The sequence below is a fragment of the Trachypithecus francoisi genome, unplaced genomic scaffold (genome assembly GCF_009764315.1).
Source record: "Trachypithecus francoisi isolate TF-2019V2 unplaced genomic scaffold, Tfra_2.0 Lachesis_group0, whole genome shotgun sequence".
Lineage (NCBI taxonomy): Eukaryota > Metazoa > Chordata > Mammalia > Primates > Cercopithecidae > Trachypithecus > Trachypithecus francoisi.
In genome coordinates this window covers 152,255,032-152,274,904 of record NW_022681453.1, presented here as the reverse complement: position 1 = coordinate 152,274,904, position 19,873 = coordinate 152,255,032, and the positions used below count along the sequence as shown (strand labels likewise).

At 41.6% G+C, this 19,873-nt stretch overlaps 1 protein-coding gene across 1 annotated transcript in view; it reads left to right on the top strand.

Moving 5' to 3' along the window:
- The window catches only part of GRK7 (G protein-coupled receptor kinase 7), a 40,738-nt gene extending 22,711 nt beyond the window's left edge, over positions 1-18,027 (top strand). Inside the window, exons 3-4 of the mRNA XM_033212457.1 lie at positions 6,644-6,918; positions 16,266-18,027. Of these exons, the coding sequence (XP_033068348.1) occupies positions 6,644-6,918; positions 16,266-16,602 (612 nt within the window). The 3' untranslated portion in view covers positions 16,603-18,027. The remainder of the gene's footprint in view (positions 1-6,643; positions 6,919-16,265) is intronic.
- The last annotated feature ends 1,846 nt before the right edge of the window (positions 18,028-19,873 follow it).

The following is a 19,873-nucleotide window of genomic DNA, read 5'->3' as shown; positions in this document are numbered from 1 at the left end:
GACACAAAAGAATACGTACTATACAATTCCATTTATACAACATTCAAGGACAGACAAAATTAATCTATAGTAACAGAAATCAGAAAGTGTTTGCCTGAGAAGTGGGGAGGACTGACTGGCAAGGGGCACAAGGGAACTTTCTGGACAGACAGAAATGTTTTATATCTTGTTTGGGTGGTATTTATGAGGGTGTATTTAATTATGAAAATTCATTGAGCGGAATATCTAAGAACTGTACACATTATTGTATGTTAATTATGTATCAATAACATCATGGGGCAAAAATGAAAAGTTCAGTAGAAGAATGAAGCCTCTATATCTAGCCATCAGTTTACAATAAGTGTAAAGAAGAGAGGAACATGTTAAATGACACCACAGGAATGCAGTCAGCAAAATCTGACTGTGGGAAACTACAGTTTGGCCCCTTTTTTTCAACAAAAACTTGCGAGGTGGGGAAAAAAGACAGAGGAGGAGCCTATAAAAGAGATTTAAGAGACAATCATTGTATGAACCACAATACATTGTATGAACCACATTTGATCCAAATTTAAACAAAAGTTTAATGATTGTTTAAATGATTGTATGATTTAAGTTTAAATTTTACTTTTAAAAGTGTATAGGACAGTTGGTATACAAATATGTCCAGATAATATTAAATAATTATTCTTTTTTAAATGAGATAATGTTATCGTAGTGCTTTGTTTTAGTGTGTTTTCTAAGTGACCTTATCTTTTAGAGATTCATAGTGAAATATAAATGATGCATGACTAGAATAGTCAGGAGAAGTGGGAAGGGACATAGATGAGACAATATTGGCCATATGTGGGTAACTGTTGAAGCCAGGTGAAGACTACTTTGGGCTTATTATTCTACCTCTGATTTGTATATATTTGAAGTTTCCCATAATAAAATACTTTTTTAAAAATAGAAGAATTGGAGAAAAAAATAGAGGAAGTCTCCCCCCATGCCCCTCAAAAAGAAATAAGAGATAGAAGTGGACATTAGGAGCAAAAGGTAAGAAACATAAAGGATAATAAGTTCAATATTTCTGAAAAAAAGAGACAAAATGGAAGGGAGAAAATGATCAAAGAAATACTATGTGAGGCTGGATGTGGTTGCTCATGCCTGTAATCCCAGCACTTTGAGAGGCCAAGGCAGGAGGACCCCAGAACCAGCCTGGGAAACAGAGAGAGACCCCATGTGTACTAAAAAAAAAAAAAAAATTAACTAGGCACGGTGGCATGCACCTGTGGTTCCAGCTACTCAGGAGGCTGAAGTGGGAAGATTGCTTGAAACTGGGAGGTGAAGGCTGCAGTGAGCCACGATTGAACCACTGCACTTCCAACCTGGGTGACAGACTGAAACTCTCTTTCTCTGGCTCTCTGACACACACACACACATGCACACACACACACACACACCCCACACACAAATAGTATGACATAATTTCCCAGCACAGACAGCCACTGGTTTCTGGATTGAGTGGCCAGCTGATAGCCATGATAGCCAGCACCATGGATGAAAAAAGCCCCACATCAAAGTATGTCCTTGAGAAATTTCATCATATTGGTGTACTGGACCACAAACCTCACGCATCTTCCTACATTCCCTCTACTACCTCCTTTTCTGTCCCTCTTGGGCAGCTCTCTGTCAGCAGCACATCTAGGCTGGGTTGCCCCTCCACTTTCAGAACTGGATGAAATATCATCCTGTAGGGTATGGAGCCTTATTTCCTGGGCAGCTGCTAATCAACTGGATGACGTGTCCGGCAATATAGCTCTTCGGATAATCCTTGAGCAATGGAAACGGCAGATGGGAAGGACTGGGCAGCTGCATCCCCCTCGTCCACTCTCTCCTGTGCTTCCTCCTTGTGTCCCTTCCAGAAGAGTCCTTTGTGCCTGATGAACCAGCAGCCAGCTGGGCATCACATCCCCCTTCCCTCACACTCCTTTTCCCTTCTGCATATTCTATTATAAAAACTTCCAAGCACATAGCAAAGTTGAAAGAATTTCACACAAGCACCTTTGAAATTCCCATTACCTAGAGTTTATCATTAACATTGTAACGGCTTTATTGAGATATGATTTAAGTACCATAAAAACCATTCATTTAAACTGTACTGGCTGGGCACGGTGGCTCACGCCTGTAATCCCAGCACTTTGGGAGGCCAAGGAGGATGGATCACCTGAGGTCAGGAGTTTAAGACCAGCCTGGCCAACATGGCGAAACCCTGTCGCTACTTAAAAAAAAAAAAAAAAAAAAAAAAAAGCCGGGCATGGTGGTGCACACCTGTAGTACCAGCTATTCAGGAGCTGAGGCAGGAGAATCGCTTGAACCCAGGAGGTGGAGGCTGCCATGAGCCAAGATTGCGCCACTGCACTCCAGATGGCGACAGATGTCTCAAGGAAAAAAAAAAGTACCGGTTTTTAGTATATTTACAGAGGTGTGCAAACATTACCACAATCGATTTTAAAATATTTTCTTCACCCTCAAAAGAAATCCCATATCCTTTAGCAGTCACTTCCATTACACTGCACTTCCACCCCTAAGCAACCATTCATCTATTTTCTGTCTCCACGGAATTGCCTATATTAGATACCTCGTATAAATGGAATTATGCAATACATGTCATTTGTGACTGGCTTCTTCCATTTAGCATGTTTTCAAGGTTCACCCATGTTGAAGCATGTATATCAGTACTTCATTCCTTTCTTCCCCATCCTCCCCTCCCCCAAGACAGAGTCTTGCTCTGTCATTCAGGATGGAGTGCAATGGCGCCATCTCGGCTCACTGCAACCTTTGCCTCCCAGGTTCAAGCGATTCTCCTCTCTCAGCCTCCCAAGTAGCTGGGAGTACAGGTGCCCCCGGCTATTTTTTGTATTTTTAGTAGAGATCGGTTTTCACCATGTTGACCAGGCTGGTCTCTAACTCCTGACCCCGTGATCTGCCTGCCTCAGCCTCACAAAGTGCTGGGATTACAGGCTTGACCCACCACTGCCAGCCAGTACTTCATTCGTTTCTATGGCAAAATAATATTCCTTGTATATCATTAGCATTTTACTAGATTTGCTTAATCAAATGTCCATCTATCCATCCATCCTCTCCATCCATTTAATCAATCTTACATCTTTTATTTATTTTCGAGTAAACGCACTTCTCTTTTTTCCAAGCCTTTGCACTTTCAGCTTGCACACCTCTCAAATAAATCTCATATCACTATCCTATGTGCAAAGTCTTAATGTGTTGTCTTTAGTCATCTGGCATTGTGTGATAGAGGGAAGCAAGGGAAAAGGGAGACTGGCAATAGATTTTGCTACCTAAGAATACAGTTTCTCAACCCCATCTCCCCTCCCTCCGTGGCATCCCCCAGATCATGTATTCTAGAAACACCAAATTCCTTAAAGCTCCCTAAAGACCTTACACTTTTTCTGACTCCATCTCTTGCACATGCTCATTACCTGGATAGCCTCCTAGGTGTTTCCGTCATATTCAGGCCAACTGTGGCTCTTCAGTGAAGTATTCTCAACACACACACTCTCACATACATACACACTCACATAACACATACATATACACACACACTCACATACATACATATATATACACTCAAATACACACATACATACACACATTCACATACATGCACACACATACACACATGCTCTCATACACATATGCTCACATACACACATGCACATTCACACATACATTCACACCTACATACACACATACATACGCACACTCACATGCACACATACACACACACATACAGGCACACATACATACACGTTCACATACACACACATGCACACATACACATATGCTGTCATACACATATGCTCACGTACACTCACATGCACATACACACACATATGCATACTCACACATACACTCATATATACACATACACACCACACTCACACACACACTCGCACATACACATACACTCACACATACACTCATACATCCACACATGTATACACACATACACACACATACACGTACACCCACTCACATACACACACATACTCATACACCCACACTCACACACACACACTCATATACACACAAAATCACATACATACACATGCACACACCGACCCCGTGGGCCCCCCAGCACGTGTTTCACACTCTGTTGAATCAACCATCTGACTGTCTGTCTCTACCAGTCTCTAAATCCTCAAGGGCGGGGGCCAGGCCTTACAGGTCTCGGTATCCCTGCAACTCATTGCGGGGCATGACTCAACAAATGTTTTCTGCGTAATGAATGGAAAACATCTAGTCACCGTCTTCGTGGTTATTGAATTAAAAACATGGCATGCACCAGGTGAGGCCCTGTGATAAACGCCTGGATTTGGAGACAAAGATGAGTAAGACCGTATCCTGGGCCTCAGAGGCGCCTACAGGACTCTTTTGTCTGGACAAATGCAAAACTGGACAAGACGCCAGGGCAACAGATGTAAACCAGGACTGTCCCAAGCAAACCGGAACATATGGTCACCCAAATTATACACCAGCTTCTCTGAAAACAGCAGTGCCATGCTGACTCATGCACAACCCGTTAGACCCTAGTCACTTCCAGAACTTTCTTGTTCAGGCCAATCACTCTTCATTAGTACTTGGGATTGTTTATGTTTTTTTGTTGTTGTGAACCACATAGAAATTATCCATGAAATTTCATGTTTCTAAAGCCTTACATTAAAAAATACTTAAGCAACTAGAAATAAAACACCTAATGCACAGCTCAACACTTCCTAATGTTTTCTTCATAGAGACAGGCTCTCACTAAGTTACCCAGGTTGGAGTGCTGTGGTTTGTCTATCGCACCACAGCCTCAAACTCCTTGGCTGAAGGATCCTCCCATTTCAGTCTTCTGAGTACCTGGGACTACAGGCACACACCACTGCACCCAACTTTTGCAACCTTTCCTGAAGTACTGAAATGCATAGTTGTAATCAGTGGGTGACAATCATTACATATATAAATTCCTTGGTATTAACAATAGACTCTGGTTTATCATCTTATTGATGGACCTTTGGGTGTTTCCAGCTTGTGACCATTCTGAATTAATGAAGTTATGAACATCTCAATATAGATTCCTTTTTCTTTCTTCTGAGTCTCTTTGAGGTACATACTCCAAAGTTAGATAATCTGGTTGAAAGACAGTAACAGTTTGTTACTTTTTGTTTCCCATTGCTCTCTGTCATATTGCTTTCCGAAAAGTCCGAGTCGGCCAGGCACGGTGGCTCACACCTGTAATCCCAGCACTTTGGGAGGCTGAGGCGGGAGGATCACTTGAGGTCAGGGGTTCAAAACCAGCCTGGCCAACATGGTGAAACCCCATCTCCACGAAAAATACAAAAATTAGCCAGGTACGGTGGTGGGCGCCTATAATCCCAGCTACCTGGGAGGCTGAGGCAGGAGAATGGCTTGAATCTGGGAGGTAGAGGTTGCAGTGAGCTGAGATCAAGACATGGCACTCCAGCCTGGGTGACACAGCAAGACTCCGTCTCAAAAAAAAAAAATCTGAAGTCAATATATACCTTAAAATTGAAAGATGTGTTGTAGATTTGATTAAATATTTGTTGAGTAAATACATGAATTAAAATCAATGCAGCCATTGATTTTAATTGTAAAAAGACAAATATTGCATGATTCCACTTATATGAGGTACCTAGAGTAGTCAAATTCATAGAGAAAGTAAAATGGTGGTTGCCTGGGGTTGAGGGGAGAAGGAATGGCAAGTTGTTTAATGAGTGTAAATTATCAGTTTTACAAGATGGGTAGTTCTGGAGATTGGTTGCACAACAGTGAGAATGTACTTAACACTACTGAACTTACACTGCAAAATGATTTAGATAGTAAATTTTATGTGTAATTTATCATACATACAAGCATATATAAATATATATGTATTATATATAGAAATAAATATGTATGTATATATATAAAGTGAATATGTATATATATTTAATCTAATGATCATTTGGCATATATTGTCAGTAGAAGTGTGCCTGTAATATATAGTCATGCATGTAAAATGAAATTTCATGTGTGTGTGGAATTTCCTCAATTAAAATGGCAGTGTTAATTATTCAGTGCAGAGACAGGCAGGCAGAGGTGTGTGTGATGTTAATGTTATTACATAGCACATAGAATAAGAAACATCATAGACTAGACAATATATGAACATTTAATATTAGTAATAAAGTGCTCAACCTTAAAAAAATCATATGCATCTAATTTTCTATTATCTGTGAACTTTAAAAAAGGCAGAGCTTGGGTGATCTTACAGACATCCACTTGAAATTTTCATCTTAAAGATGAGGTGATCAGCCTAAGAGAGGTAACGGATTTTCCCACATCAAGAGCAGCTATGGCTTCCCTTTTCATGATGATCTTAGCCACCAACTCTATCTCATTGGCCAAAATGGATCGCATGGCCTCCCCTGGCTGCACCCAAAGCTGCTGGGAAAGCAGCAAAAAGAATAGGTTAGACACATTGCCACTCCAAACAAATAGGGTTCCCTGAACAAGGGAAGAAAAGGAGAATATGTATTAAGTAGGCAGTCAGCAGTGTCTGCTGCACTCACCTTAATGTCTTTGTTCTGTGTTGTCTTGTTTTTTGTTTGGGATGTTACAGGCTGGAACCAATGGTTACATGGCTCCTGAGATCCTAATGGAAAAGGTAAGTTATTCCTATCCTGTGGACTGGTTTGCCATGGGATGCAGCATTTATGAAATGGTTGCTGGACGAACACCATTCAAAGATTACAAGGAAAAGGTCAGTAAAGAGGATCTAAAGCAAAGAACTTTGCAAGACGAGGTCAAATTCCAGCATGATAACTTCACAGAGGAAGCAAAAGATATTTGCAGGCTCTTCTTGGCTAAGAAACCAGAGCAACGCTTAGGAAGCAGGTAAATTAGCATGTAACAGAGAGGACTGCTGACACCAGTATTGTCCACAGGGATTGGGAGAATACTTTTGATTTGTGGCAAAGTCTTGGAATTAAGTATTATGATTTTCCTATTTTTACTTGCATATTATCTGGTTAAATATTTCTAATGCTTTCAAACACTATGAGCACTTTCTATGGAACGATCTCCAAGATGTATTTTAAGGTGGAAAAGTGAGGTGCAAAACAGCTTGTGTTAAAAAAAGAAAAGGAATACATAATTAAAATGGTTGTATAGAATATTTGAAGGAATTTATAGGATTGGTTATGTCAGATGAAGGGAAATTGGGGCCTGGGGATGGGGATGCAAATAAGAATTTTCACTGTATCACCTTAGTTTCTTTTGCATCTTGAACCATGTTGAGTAAATAAATGTATTAAAATCACATGCAGCCATAAAACAAAACAAATATTGCATGATTCCACTTACATAAGGTACCTAGAGTAGTCAAATTCATAGAGACAGAAAGTAGAAGGCAGGGCAGGGTGGCTCATGCCTGTAATCTCAGCACTTTGGGAGGTGGGTGGATCACAAGGTCAGGAGTTCAAGACCAGCCTGGCCAAGACGGTGAAACCCCCGTCTCTAATAAAACTACAAAAATTAGCTAGGCGCGGTGGCAGGTGCCTATAATCCCAACTACTCAGGAGGCTGAGGCAGGAGAATCGCTTGAACCCAGGCGGCAGAGGTTGCAGTGAGCTGAGATCGAGCCACTGTACTCCAGCCTGGGTGACAGAGCGAGACTCCGTCTCAAAAAAGGAGAAAGTAAGTAGAACGGCAGTTTCCTGGGGTTAAGGGGAGGAGAAATGGGAATTGTTTAATGAGTATAAATTATCTGTTTTACAAAATGAAGAGTTCTGGAGACTGGTTGCACAACAACATAGTGTGAAGGTACTTAACACTGTTAAATACATTATCTATTCAAAAATAATTAAAACAGGCTGGGCACAATGGCTCACGCCTGTGAGCCAGGTATGGTGGCTCACGCCAGCACTTTGGGAGGTTGAGGTGGCGGATTACCTGAGGTCCGGAGTTTAAGACCAACCTGACCAACATATGGTGAAACCCCATGTCTACTAAAAATACAAAAAATTAGCCAGGAGTGGTGGCAGCCGCCTGTAATCCCAGATAATCAGGAGGTTGAGGCACGAGAATCACTTGAACCCAGGAGGTGGAGGTTACAGTGAGCCGAGATCGCACCACTGCACTCCAGCCTGGGCAACAGAGCAAGACTCTGTCTCAAAATAATAAAAATAATAATAATGGTAATAATAATTAAAATAAAAACATAAAACTACCAGTACTGATAGTCATAGCTCTGGAAAATTCTGTTCCTTTCAAATGTCTCCCATAGCATATCATCAGTCCTTCAAAAAATATTTACATCATCACAAATGATGTTGCCAGCTGTTAAAATTGAAGCCAAGTTTTATGGTTTATGATATAATAATAAGATCAAGCTATTTTAGAAGGCCGGGCACAGTGGTTCATGCCTGTAATCTTAAAACTTTGGAAGGCCAAGGTGGGAGGATCACTTGAGTCCAGGAGTTCAAGACCAGCCTAAGCAACATAGAGAGACCCTGCCTCTACGGAAAATAAAAATATTAGCCAGGTGTAGGACTGCATGCCTGTAGTCCCAGCTACTCAAGAGGCTGAGGTGGGAGGATCACTGGAGCCCAGGAGCTCAAGGCTGCAGTAAGCTATGATCATGCCACTGTACTCCAGCATGGATGACAGAGCAAGACCCTGTCTCTAGAAAAAAGATTCTATAGAAGAAAAAAAGAAGTAAAAGTTGGCCTGTGAAAAGACCCTTGGCAGTGAGTGACTATGTTGTGTAGGGAGAAAATCAAGAGCTTTAGATTCGCAATAGATTCAAGTCCCAGCTCTGCTATAGACTGGTTATTTTACCTCAAGCAATTGAATTACTTTCCTTGAATCTCAATATCCTCATATATAAAATGGGGGGATTGTGGGTGTGATGGTTAATTTTATGTGTCAACTCGGTTAGGCCACAGTACTCAGATATTTGGTCAAATATTATTGAGATATTTCTGGGCAGATTTTTAGATGAGATTAATATTTAAATCAGTAGACTTTGAGTAAAGTAGATTACTGTCCATAACGTGCATAGGCTTAATCCAATCAGTTGAAAGCCTTAATAAGAAAAGACTGACTTACCCAGAAGAAATGGGAATTCTGCCGGCAAACCACCTTTGGGGTCAAACTGCAATCCTTCCCTGGGTTTCCAGTGTGCTAAACTACCCTGCAGACTTTGGATTTACAAAGCTCTAAATGAACTCTCTCTCTCTTTCTCTCTTTCTCTCTCTCTCTCTGTCTCTCTCCCCTTCTCTTTATCTCTCTCCCCATCCCCCCTTCCCTTCCTCTCTCTCCCTCTCTCTTTCTCTCCCTCTCAGAGAGATTTATATGTGTACACTCACACATTGTCAGGGAGGAAACGCATTCTCTACCCTCTTACCCTCTTACATTCAGTTATTGGAGACTTACAAATTATTATTATTAGTTTTTGAGACAGAGTCTCACTCTGCTGCAGCCCAGGCTGGAGTGCAATGGCATAATCTTGGCTCACGGCAATCTCAGCCTCCCAGGTTCAAGCAATTCTTCCTTGGCCTCCTGAGTAGCTGGGATTACAGGCACCCACCACCACACCCAGCTAATTTTTGTATTTTTAGTAGAGACAGGGTTTCACCATGTTGGCCAGGATGGTCTCGATTCCACATGCTTCACACACACTTCTGTTGACCAGAACTCGTCCTCAGATCCTGCCTACGAGTGAGGGGGCTGACTAGTGTCTTCTACGTGCCCAGGAGTGAGAATCAAATAGGATATGGTGACCACTGACAATCACTAACAATCTCTACCCTCATGGTCTTCAGTGAGTATCCGAGGGTGCGGGAGCACTGGCTGAGTCAGGAGGAAAGTCTCTTTAGATGACTTCCCCCAAGGGAAAAACACCCACTTGGATGCCTCAATTCCCACGTTTGATTTAAAATCTATCTTGGCCAGGTGCGGTGGCTCACGCCTGTAATCCCAGCACTTTCAGAGCCCAAGGTGGATGGATCACCTGAGGTCAGGAGTTCAAGAACAACTTGGCCAACATGATGAAACCCCATCTCTACTAAAAATACAAAAAATTAGCAGGGTGCAGTGGCGGGTGTCTGTAATCCCAGCTACTCAGGAGGCTGAGGCAGGGGAATCACTTGAGCCTGGGAGGCAGAGGTTGAAGTGAGCCAAGATTGCGCCACTGTTCTCCAGCCTGGGCAACAAGAGCAAAACTCTGTCTCAGGAAAAAATTTTTAAAATAAAAATAAAATAAAATAAATCTTAATACTCTGTAAGCAGACTTTGGATTTACAAAATGAAATATTAACAAACTTCATGAAAATGCGACCTTAAAGCACTGTAAACACCACTTTAAAGCATACTAAACACTGGTCACTGCCTGAAGCTGCTTCCTCAAGCAAAACCTTTCTAATAAAGCATCTGTTGTTATGACTGTTTTGAATAAGACTGTTTACAACATTAGAGAAAAAGCATATAAAAAACAGCTGTTCAGTGAAACAGAAAATCTTCCAACATTTTTTTTTCTTACGGCCTCTATAATTGCAGAATCTTCCAACATTTTTATTTCAACTCTTTATATTTTTAAAAAATTTAATCAAATGAGATCACGTTGGATTAATGTAGTGGGCATCCTCCAAGCCAAGGCAAATGCCTCGACAGCATGTTACACAGCGGAGTTCAAATGCTCCCTCACTGTTGCCTTCTTAAGCATTTGAAATGAATTAAAAACCCTTCTCCTTTAGACATCACTGAAAAGGATTACCTTCTTTGCCTTTATGGGTCTGGGAGTTAATTTTGCAGAGAAGCCAAAAGCTTTTCTGAGCATCTCCAGGGGCTGCAGATGGAATCAACTACAGGGTCTTCCAACGAAATAAATGGTGAAGACCACTTAAGTTTCTGCAGGTTTTATTCTGGTGAGCCAGTGCAGCAGAACAAGAGCAAATAATTGTGAAAGTCTCTGACTTAAGTGCTTCTCCAACACACAATTTCATGCCAATACCTACTGTTCTTGGCAGACCAAATTCCCTTGTGGGCCTCATGTATGGGCAGGTGGTATCTTTGCTTCATTGACTATTATAAGAAAATCCATTGTAATCTCTGTGTGGGGTTCCATAATACGAGAGCCTGTTAATGCTCTGAAATATATTCCACTCCAATGAGCAGAAGTCCTCCCTGCAGCTGCCACTTTGGCTGTTACAAAAGATAATGCCTCCAGCAACAGCCTCCCCTATTTGTTCAAAGTGCACCGCACAATGATGGGCCAAAAGAGCCCTGCACAGAACTGCCAGGGAAAGATGCAAGAGTGAAATAATCAGCCTGCTCTTTTAATGACGGAACTGTGGTGGGAGTTGCTAGTGCAAGAGATCAAAGACATCATCTTTGTGGTGGCCCAGCCACAAGAACAAGGAATGGAGATTGGAAAGCCCAGTCTTCACTGGTAGCAGCAGCACCCACAGACATTTCTTGGGAAAAGGTATACAAGGCATGAATCCTGCCCTCCAGGGGATTGTTGTTGGGTTGTTGAAGAACATAAAGGAAACCTCAGAGTGACCCATGGTTTCCTTGTCTTTTATAATTAGTTGCAAAAGGGCTGCAGTCAGCCACCACTGATGGACAAACCAAGGCTCCCTGGGCGTGAGGGGCTTGAGATGCTATGTGAGAACTGTTCATCCTGATGTAAAGACTGGTCTGGCAAGTCTCCCAAGGTTACCAAGCTCCTGGGCAGTCTCCATTTACTGCTTAGACTGAGTTTTTAAGGGCCCTTTTGACCCCTGGTACGGTGTGTTCAATTCATGCCTGCCAGTGGTCATGGAAGTGATGCAAATATCTTCCCTGTGGCACCTACTCCAACTCCAATGCCTTCATTCTCTTTTGAGACATGCAGGTCTGGGACTCATTCCTCATCAATCTGGATGGCAGTCTAGCTCTATCCTTCTGCCACATTTAAAAATCTATCTGATACCTTTAAAAGGTGAATGTTTCTGTGTAAATTATATCTCAATAAACCTGACTTTTTTTTTTTTTTTTTTTGAGACGGAGTCTCGCTCTGTCACCTGGGCTGGAGTGCAGTGGCCGGATCTCAGCTCACTGCAAGCTCCGCCTCCCGGGTTCCCACCATTCTCCTACCTCAGCCTCCCGAGTAGCTGGGACCACAGGCGCCGCCACCACGCCCGGCTAGTTTTTTGTATTTTTAGTAGAGACGGTGTTTCACCATGTTAGCCAGGATGGTCTCGATCTCCTGACCTCATGATCCGCCCGTCTTGGCCTCCCAAAGTGCTGGATTACAGGCGTGAGCCACTGTGCCTGGCAATAAACCTGACTTTTAAAAAAATCTCTCTTTTTTTTTTTGAGACAGAGTCTTGCTCTGTCACCTAGGCTGGACTGCAATAGCCCGATCTCGGCTCACTGCAACCTTTGCCTCCCAGGTTCAAGCAATTCTCCCCCCTCAGCCTCCCAAGTAACTGGAATTATAGGCATGTGCCACCACGCCTGACTAATTTTTGTATTTTTTAGTAGAAACAGGATTTCACCATGTTGGCCAGTCTGGTCTCAAACTCCTGGCCTCAGGAGATCCACCCACTTCGGCCTCCCAAAGTGCTGGGATTACAGGTGTGAGCCACTGTGCCTGGCCTAAATACCTATTTTTGAAGCTTACATGTATCTCAGTAACTCTCCCTCAAGGCTCTTAACCTACAAGATGTGAACCACACAGACACTGGGGCAGTCGGTTCTGGTAGATGGCAAGCCTGCATTTTCTTTCTTTCAGTTGGTGGAGACTTGGTGGAGACTTTGGGAGAAAAGACACCCCTTGTAGCATATTTGATCCAGGTCTCCATACACAGTGGGAAAAGTCCAAGAAGTTCTGGATAGACCTTTCTGGAAGTGGGTAGGGCTGGGTCACAGAACAAGAATCCAAGGAATCACTGGATCATCAGATGCCTCCAATTAAGTTTCTCTTCTCATAATAAAATTTAATTATAAATTTTCCTTTGAAAAAGTCACCTATTTACTGTGGCTTCCTCAGATGCACAGTTATTCATGAATGCAGAAGCACATAAAGGAGTCAAAAATACAGGAGTTAGAGACAGGGCTGTAGTACTGGTTGAATGTAATAATATAAGTGAAGAGCTGAATGTTGTGTTAACTGAGAGTAGGCCCTGAATAAATGTCAGTTATCCTCATTCTTGTTATTAGTTGTGCCATTATTGGATATTGCCTTTAGTCATCTTGCTGGGCAGAGTCTGTTGTAGTTATCATCTGACATGGTGGGGAATCTCCGAAGGGAATATATGGGGCAAACTCTCAATCCTTTCCCAAAAAGCTTTTTGATATCTTGAATGGAAAATGTAAAGGACGGACCATGAATATGATTAATTTCTATTAAGGTTGACTTATGGCAGAAATTGACTTCTTTTAAAAGGAAGACATTTCTTTAAAAAAAATCTTTTATTTTAGATTCAGGGAGTATATGTGCTGGCTTGTTACAAAGACATATTGTGTAATGCTGAAGTTTTGGATGCAATTGAATCTACCACCCAAGTAGTGAGCATAGTACTCAATAGGTAGTTTTTCAACCCTTGCTCCACCCCCAAAACATCTAGTAGTCCCCCGTGTCTATTGTTCCCATCTTTACATCCATGTTTACCCAATGTTTAGCTCCCACTTCTAAGTGAGAACATGTGGTACTTGGTTTTCTGTTTCTATGTTAGTTCACTTAGAAAAATGGTCTCCAGCTGCTTCTATGTTGCTGCAAAGAACATGGTTTCATTCCTTTTTATGGCTGCACATTATTCCATATTGTGTATGTACCACATTTTCTTTATTCAATCCACCATTTATGGACTCCTTAGTTGATTCCATGCCTTTGCTATTGTGAATGGTGCTGTGATGAACATATGAGGGTATGTCTTTTTGGTAGAACAATTTATTTCCCTTTGGGTATATACCAGTAATAGGATTGCTGGGTCAAATGGTAGTTCTATTTTTAGTTCTTTGAGAAATCTCCAAACTGCTTTCCAGAATGGCTGAACTAATTTACCTTCCCATCAACAGTGTATAAGCATTCCCTTTTCTGTGCAGCCCTTCCAATATGTTTTTGTTTGGTTGGTTGGTTTGTTGGTTGGTTGGGTTTTTTTTGTTTTTTTTTGTTTGTTTGTTTTTGAGACGGAATCTCATTCTGTCACCCAGGCTGGAGGGCAGTGGCATGATCTCAGCTCACTGCAATCTCCACCTCCTGGATTCAAGCAATTCTCCTGCCTCAGCCTCCTAAGTAGCTAGGACTACAGGCACACGCCGCCACACCTGTCTAATTTTTTGTATTTTAGTAGATATGGGGTTTCACCATGTTGCCCAGGCTTATCTTGAACTCCTGAGCTCAAGCAATCTGCCTGTCTTGGCCTCCCAAGGTGCTAGGATTATAGGCATGAGCCACCGTGCCTGGCTGTTTTTTTGGTTTGTTTTTTTTGTTACTTCTTAGTAATAGCTATTCTGACTGGTGTGAGGTGGTATCTCATTGTGGTTTTAATTTACTTTTATCTGATGATTAGTGATAATGAGCATTTTTTGATATATTTGTTGGCCACTTGTATGTGGAAGATGTTTCTTAATCAGACCAGGAAATCTATCCACATTTTTTTTTATTTTTATTTTTTGAGACAGAGTCTCACTCTGTCACCCAGGCTGGAGTGAGCTCACTGCAAGCTCTGCCTCCTGGGTTCATGCCATTCTCCTGCCTCAACCTCCCCAGTAGCTGGAACTACAGGCGTCCACCACAACACCCGGCTAATTCTTTGTATTTTTAGTAGAGACGGGGTTTCATGGTGTTAGCCAGGATGGTCTCCATCTCCTGACCTTGTGATCCGCCCACCTCGGCCTCCCAAGGTGCTGGGATTACAGGCGTGAGCCACTGCATCTGGCTATTCACATTTTTTAGAGGAAAAAAAGTTTTGAATCTGATGCCACAAAACAGCCCACTTTTTATTTTGTTAAAACCTAGATTTAAGAGTAACTAAGAGGAGTATGGTAGGCAGCCCCTAAGATGGCTCCCAATGATCCCCACATCCTGGCATTCATACCCATTTATGATCCCTTTACCTTAAGTGTGGTCTTCTTTCAATAAGAAATAGAATATGGCAGAAGTGATGAGATGTCACTTCTAAGATTAGGTTATTAAAAAAACTATGGCTTCTATTTTGAGCATTCTGTGTGTGTGTGTGTGTGTGTGTGTGTGTGTGTGTGTGTGTGTGATCACTGACCTTGGGAAAGCCAGCTGTAATGTTTTAAGGCAGCCCTGTGAAGGCTCATGTGATAAGGGATGGAGGCTTGACAATAACCACATGAGTGAGCTTGGAAGCAAATCCCCCAGCCTCAGCTGAACCTTCAGTTGAGACCACAGTCTCAGCCAGCAGCTTTACTGCAACCTCACAAGAGACTCTGAGACAGAGACACCCAGTTAAGCCATGTCCAGATTCTTGACCCTCAGAAGCTGTGAGATAACAAATGTTTGTTGTTTTAAGGCACTAATTTTGGAGCAATTAACACAGCAATAGATAACTAATATTACTAGTAGAGGTTACACAGTTGGGAACATGCTTTTTTCTTTAGATACTGAAATAATTTCTAGCATAGAGATGGAGAGCTTGATAATAATAATCATAGTGTTGAATACTAAATTTATGCTAATTCCTACTACTGCAAATTGCTAATGGATTTTTTTTAAGTCTTTAAAGAAATAACACCAAGATTATTGTGGCAGTTGGGGAGTTAAGTGGGGCTTCTAGAAATCATATCATATTACCAAGAAAGGGATATGAGTGCTGCCTTCTAAAATGGGAGTGGTGGTTGTGTGGGACAGAAATATGCTTAACTTTTTCTGTGTGACCCTGAAAAGGCAATGGCTGGAAGCTGCAGGCAAGCAGGTGTGGTTCTACAGAACTTTCCCAGTATTTCCATGAAATACCAAGAATAAAAGTCATGTCCAAAGCTTCACTATTTAAAAATTGCATCTACAGGTGAAAGCTGTCTGCAAATAATGAGAGTGCTGTCTATTTATATGGGAATTTGGGGTGATTTCAAAAGCTATTATTTTTCAGTTATTCTTTGTGTTATTATATTGTGTTTGCAATTAAAATAAAATGTAAGAAAAGAATGCTACACACTTTGTATTGTTAGAACGTGTCCCATTTTGGTTTGTTAACTCTGTCTCAGGCTGATGTCTCCTTTCTTCACAGAGAAAAGTCTGATGATCCCAGGAAACATCATTTCTTTAAAACGATCAACTTTCCTCGTCTAGAAGCCGGCCTAATTGAACCCCCATTTGTGCCAGACCCTTCAGTGGTTTATGCCAAAGACATCGCTGAAATTGATGATTTCTCTGAGGTTCGGGGGGTGGAATTTGATGACAAAGATAAGCAGTTCTTCAAAAACTTTGCAACAGGTGCTGTTCCTATAGCGTGGCAGGAAGAAATTATAGAAACGGGACTGTTTGAGGAACTGAATGACCCCAACAGACCTACGGGTTGTGAGGAGGGTAATTCATCCAAGTCTGGCGTGTGTTTGTTACTGTAAATTGCTCTCTTTACCAGACAGGTGGCAGGAGTCTCGGCTGACATAATCCTCGAATGTTCCCAACACGTGGAAATCTGTGGAATGAGGGATAATCAGTTAGGAGGGACATCGCAAACACAAAACAATTCAAAGGACAGGCAAGCTCACTACTAGGACACATTTTATTTTCTTTCTCTTTCTTTTTTTCATAAAGATGAGTAAAGTCTCAGTTTTCACTGAGGGCTGGGAAAAGGAACACTCAGGTTTATTTTGATAAACTGAAAGCATCAGCCTTTTACCATGATGTCCCTGTGTATTACGCAAAGTCCTAGGAACAGAGAATGGAACTTTGTGGTGTGCCCAGAAAATGAGCATTTGCAGCTCTTAGTAAATAATCACTTTAGTTTTTCTTTGTTTATATCTTTTTTTCCCTTCATCTTTCTTCTGCTTCTAAGGTTATAAAAAGGATTTTGAAGCTGGAAACAAATGTTCCTGACCTTCTCCCTCTAAAAAGGAGTGGGTTACAATATTTTGGCAATGTTTTAGATCACAGAATAATTTTCAATTTCACTGACAGTTTCTTTTACAATTTTTTGGAAACAATTTACTATCCTCATATTGAAGCATTTTAAATGTAAACATCCATGAAGTCTGTGAAGTAAAGCATTCTGTAAAGTTAGTTGAGTCCTTTAAGTAATATGGTAAACTTGCACTACCATATGCCATCGGTTCCCAAACTCTGCTGAACTTTGGAATCATCTAGGGATCTTTTAAAAAACTAATGCCTGACTCCCATCCACAGACATTCTGATCCCCACTCCCAGGTATGGGAACAGCTTGACCATTTAGAATTTCAGAAGCTCCCCAAGTGAGTCTACTATGCAGCAGAGTTTGGCAGGCACTGCCATGCACATTTGAATGTTATTACATTCAATCTTATTTTGGTTGCTCAAAACTTCAATCATACATTTTGATGGCAACTTTTCAAATGTCCCCAAAGCATGTCATTTTAGCAATTGCAGTATAAATGAAACAAGACAATCTATTCATCTTATAGCTTCTCTTGTCCTTGCACACTTTAGTTTCTCACACATATCTTGGGAGCTTGGTCTCTTGGCTATTTCAAAGCCTGAAGGAGACCTAGGGGCTTAGAAATTGAGTTGAACAGGCCAGGTGCAGTGGCTCATGTCTGTAATCCCAGCACTTTGGGAGGCCGAGGCGGACGGATCACGAGGTCAAGAGTTCAAGACCAGCCTGGCCAACATGGTGTAAACCCCATCTCTACTAAAAATACAAACATTAGCCCAGTGTGGTGGTGCGCATCTGGAATCCCAGCTACTCGGGAGCCTGAGGCAGGAGAATTGCTTGAACCCAGGAGGTGGAGGTTGTAGTCAGCCAAGATCGCGTGCCATTGCACTCCAGCCTGGGCAACAAGAGCAAGACTCTTGTCTCAAAAAGAAAAAAGAAAGAAAGAAAGAAAAGAAATTGAATTGAAAAAATAGTAGCCCTCATTTCAAGTGGCTGCCCAGCCAGCACTGTATGGTAGAATTGGCACTTCTCAAAAGCACAGCCGAAGTGAGAATTCTACAGCTGCGAAAAAATATTTGGGATACAAATATAAGCTGGGTGATATTTTTTAAAAGGATATGTGTGTGCATAATAAAATCTAAATTTATCCCAGTGGTAAAAAAAAACCTGGCTGAAGTCAATTAAAAAGTTTTGTCCCTTGAGTTAGGGATTCAAAAACTGCAAAAGTGCCCGTCAAAAAAATGTTGGTTAATGGGAATCCAGCTAACAGTAATACTCATCTACAAGACAGCATTAACCATACCTGGAACAAGTTAAGAAGAAGCCCTCTGAGAGTTGAGGCCTAGGCTGTGCACCTGCGGCTCACTTTCCCACTCCTCCTCCATCCTCGGCATGCTCCCTAATGCTCCAAATCCTAACCTAGGATGCTTAGAGTTCTGTGTCACCAAAGCAGGATACAAGTATGCCCAGGAGATTTTCTTTTTTTTTTCCTGAGGTAAGAAAGTAAATTAAAGTTTGGTTAAGTTTTGAACAAGTCCCTTTTAACAAAAAAACTGATTGGTGATTAACAGAAATCCAATTAACCAGAGCACTCCAATGGTAGATTCTTAGGATTGGGCTTTATAGATATTTAAAAACAACATCGCGTTTATTTGTTGATTATGCCTTAAAGCTGGCAGAGGGACAAATGCAAACTAACAATTAAAGATAAATATCTCAGTTTTGAAAAGGACAAAAAAATTGGAGAGATAAAAAAATAAAAAGGTCTTGTTGCATTGGTTCCTTAGTGTGAATTGCCTCTGCTTTCAATAAGGTTTAAATGGAAATCTGTTTTATGTCTTAGAACTAACTCAGGAAAATAATTGAATAAGTAGTTGTATTAATCCATTCTCACACTGCTGTAAAGAAATACCTGAGGCCAGGAATGGTGGCTCATGCTTGCAATCGCAGCACTTTGGGAGTCCAAGGCAGGCAGATCACCTGAGGTCAGGAGTTCAAGACCAGCCTGGCCAACATGGTGAAACCATGTCTCCACTAAAAATATAAAAATTAGCCAGGTGTGGTGGTGTGTGCCTGTAATCCCAGCTACTAGGAATGAGACAGGAGGATTGCTTCAACCTGGGAGGAGGAGGTTGCCGTGAGCCAAGATTGCACCCACTAGACTCCAGCCTGGGTGACAGAGCAAGACTCTGTCTCAAAAAAAAAAAAAAAAAAAATCCTGAAACTGGGTAATTTATAAAGAAAAGAGGTTTAATTGGCTCACAGTCCCACAGGCTGTACAGGAAGCATGGCTGGGGAGGCCTCGGGAAACTTACAGTCATGGCGAAAGGCAAAGGGGAAGCAGTCATGTCTTACATGGCCACAGAATGGGGAAGGGGGGGACAAAGGCCACACACTTTTAAATAAGTGGATCTTGTGAGAACTCACTCATTATCATGAGAACAGCAAGGGGGGAATCTGCCCCCATGATCCAATCACCTTCTACCAGGCCCCTCGTCCAACATTAGGGATTACAATTCTACATGAGATTTGGGTGGAGACACAGACCCAAACCATAGCAGTAGTCAATAATTATAAAAATAGTAAATAAAAATCACCAAGTAACTGTGTCTTGAGATCTAATTATACACTGTGTGGCGTTGGGGACACCACAGAGAAAAGACAACCATGTAAGAAAGGTAGTGTGGTATGGAATACAGAACATAGGTTCCTGTTGTGTTAATATTCACGTTTTAAATCAGGAAATGGAAGCTCATAGAGATTT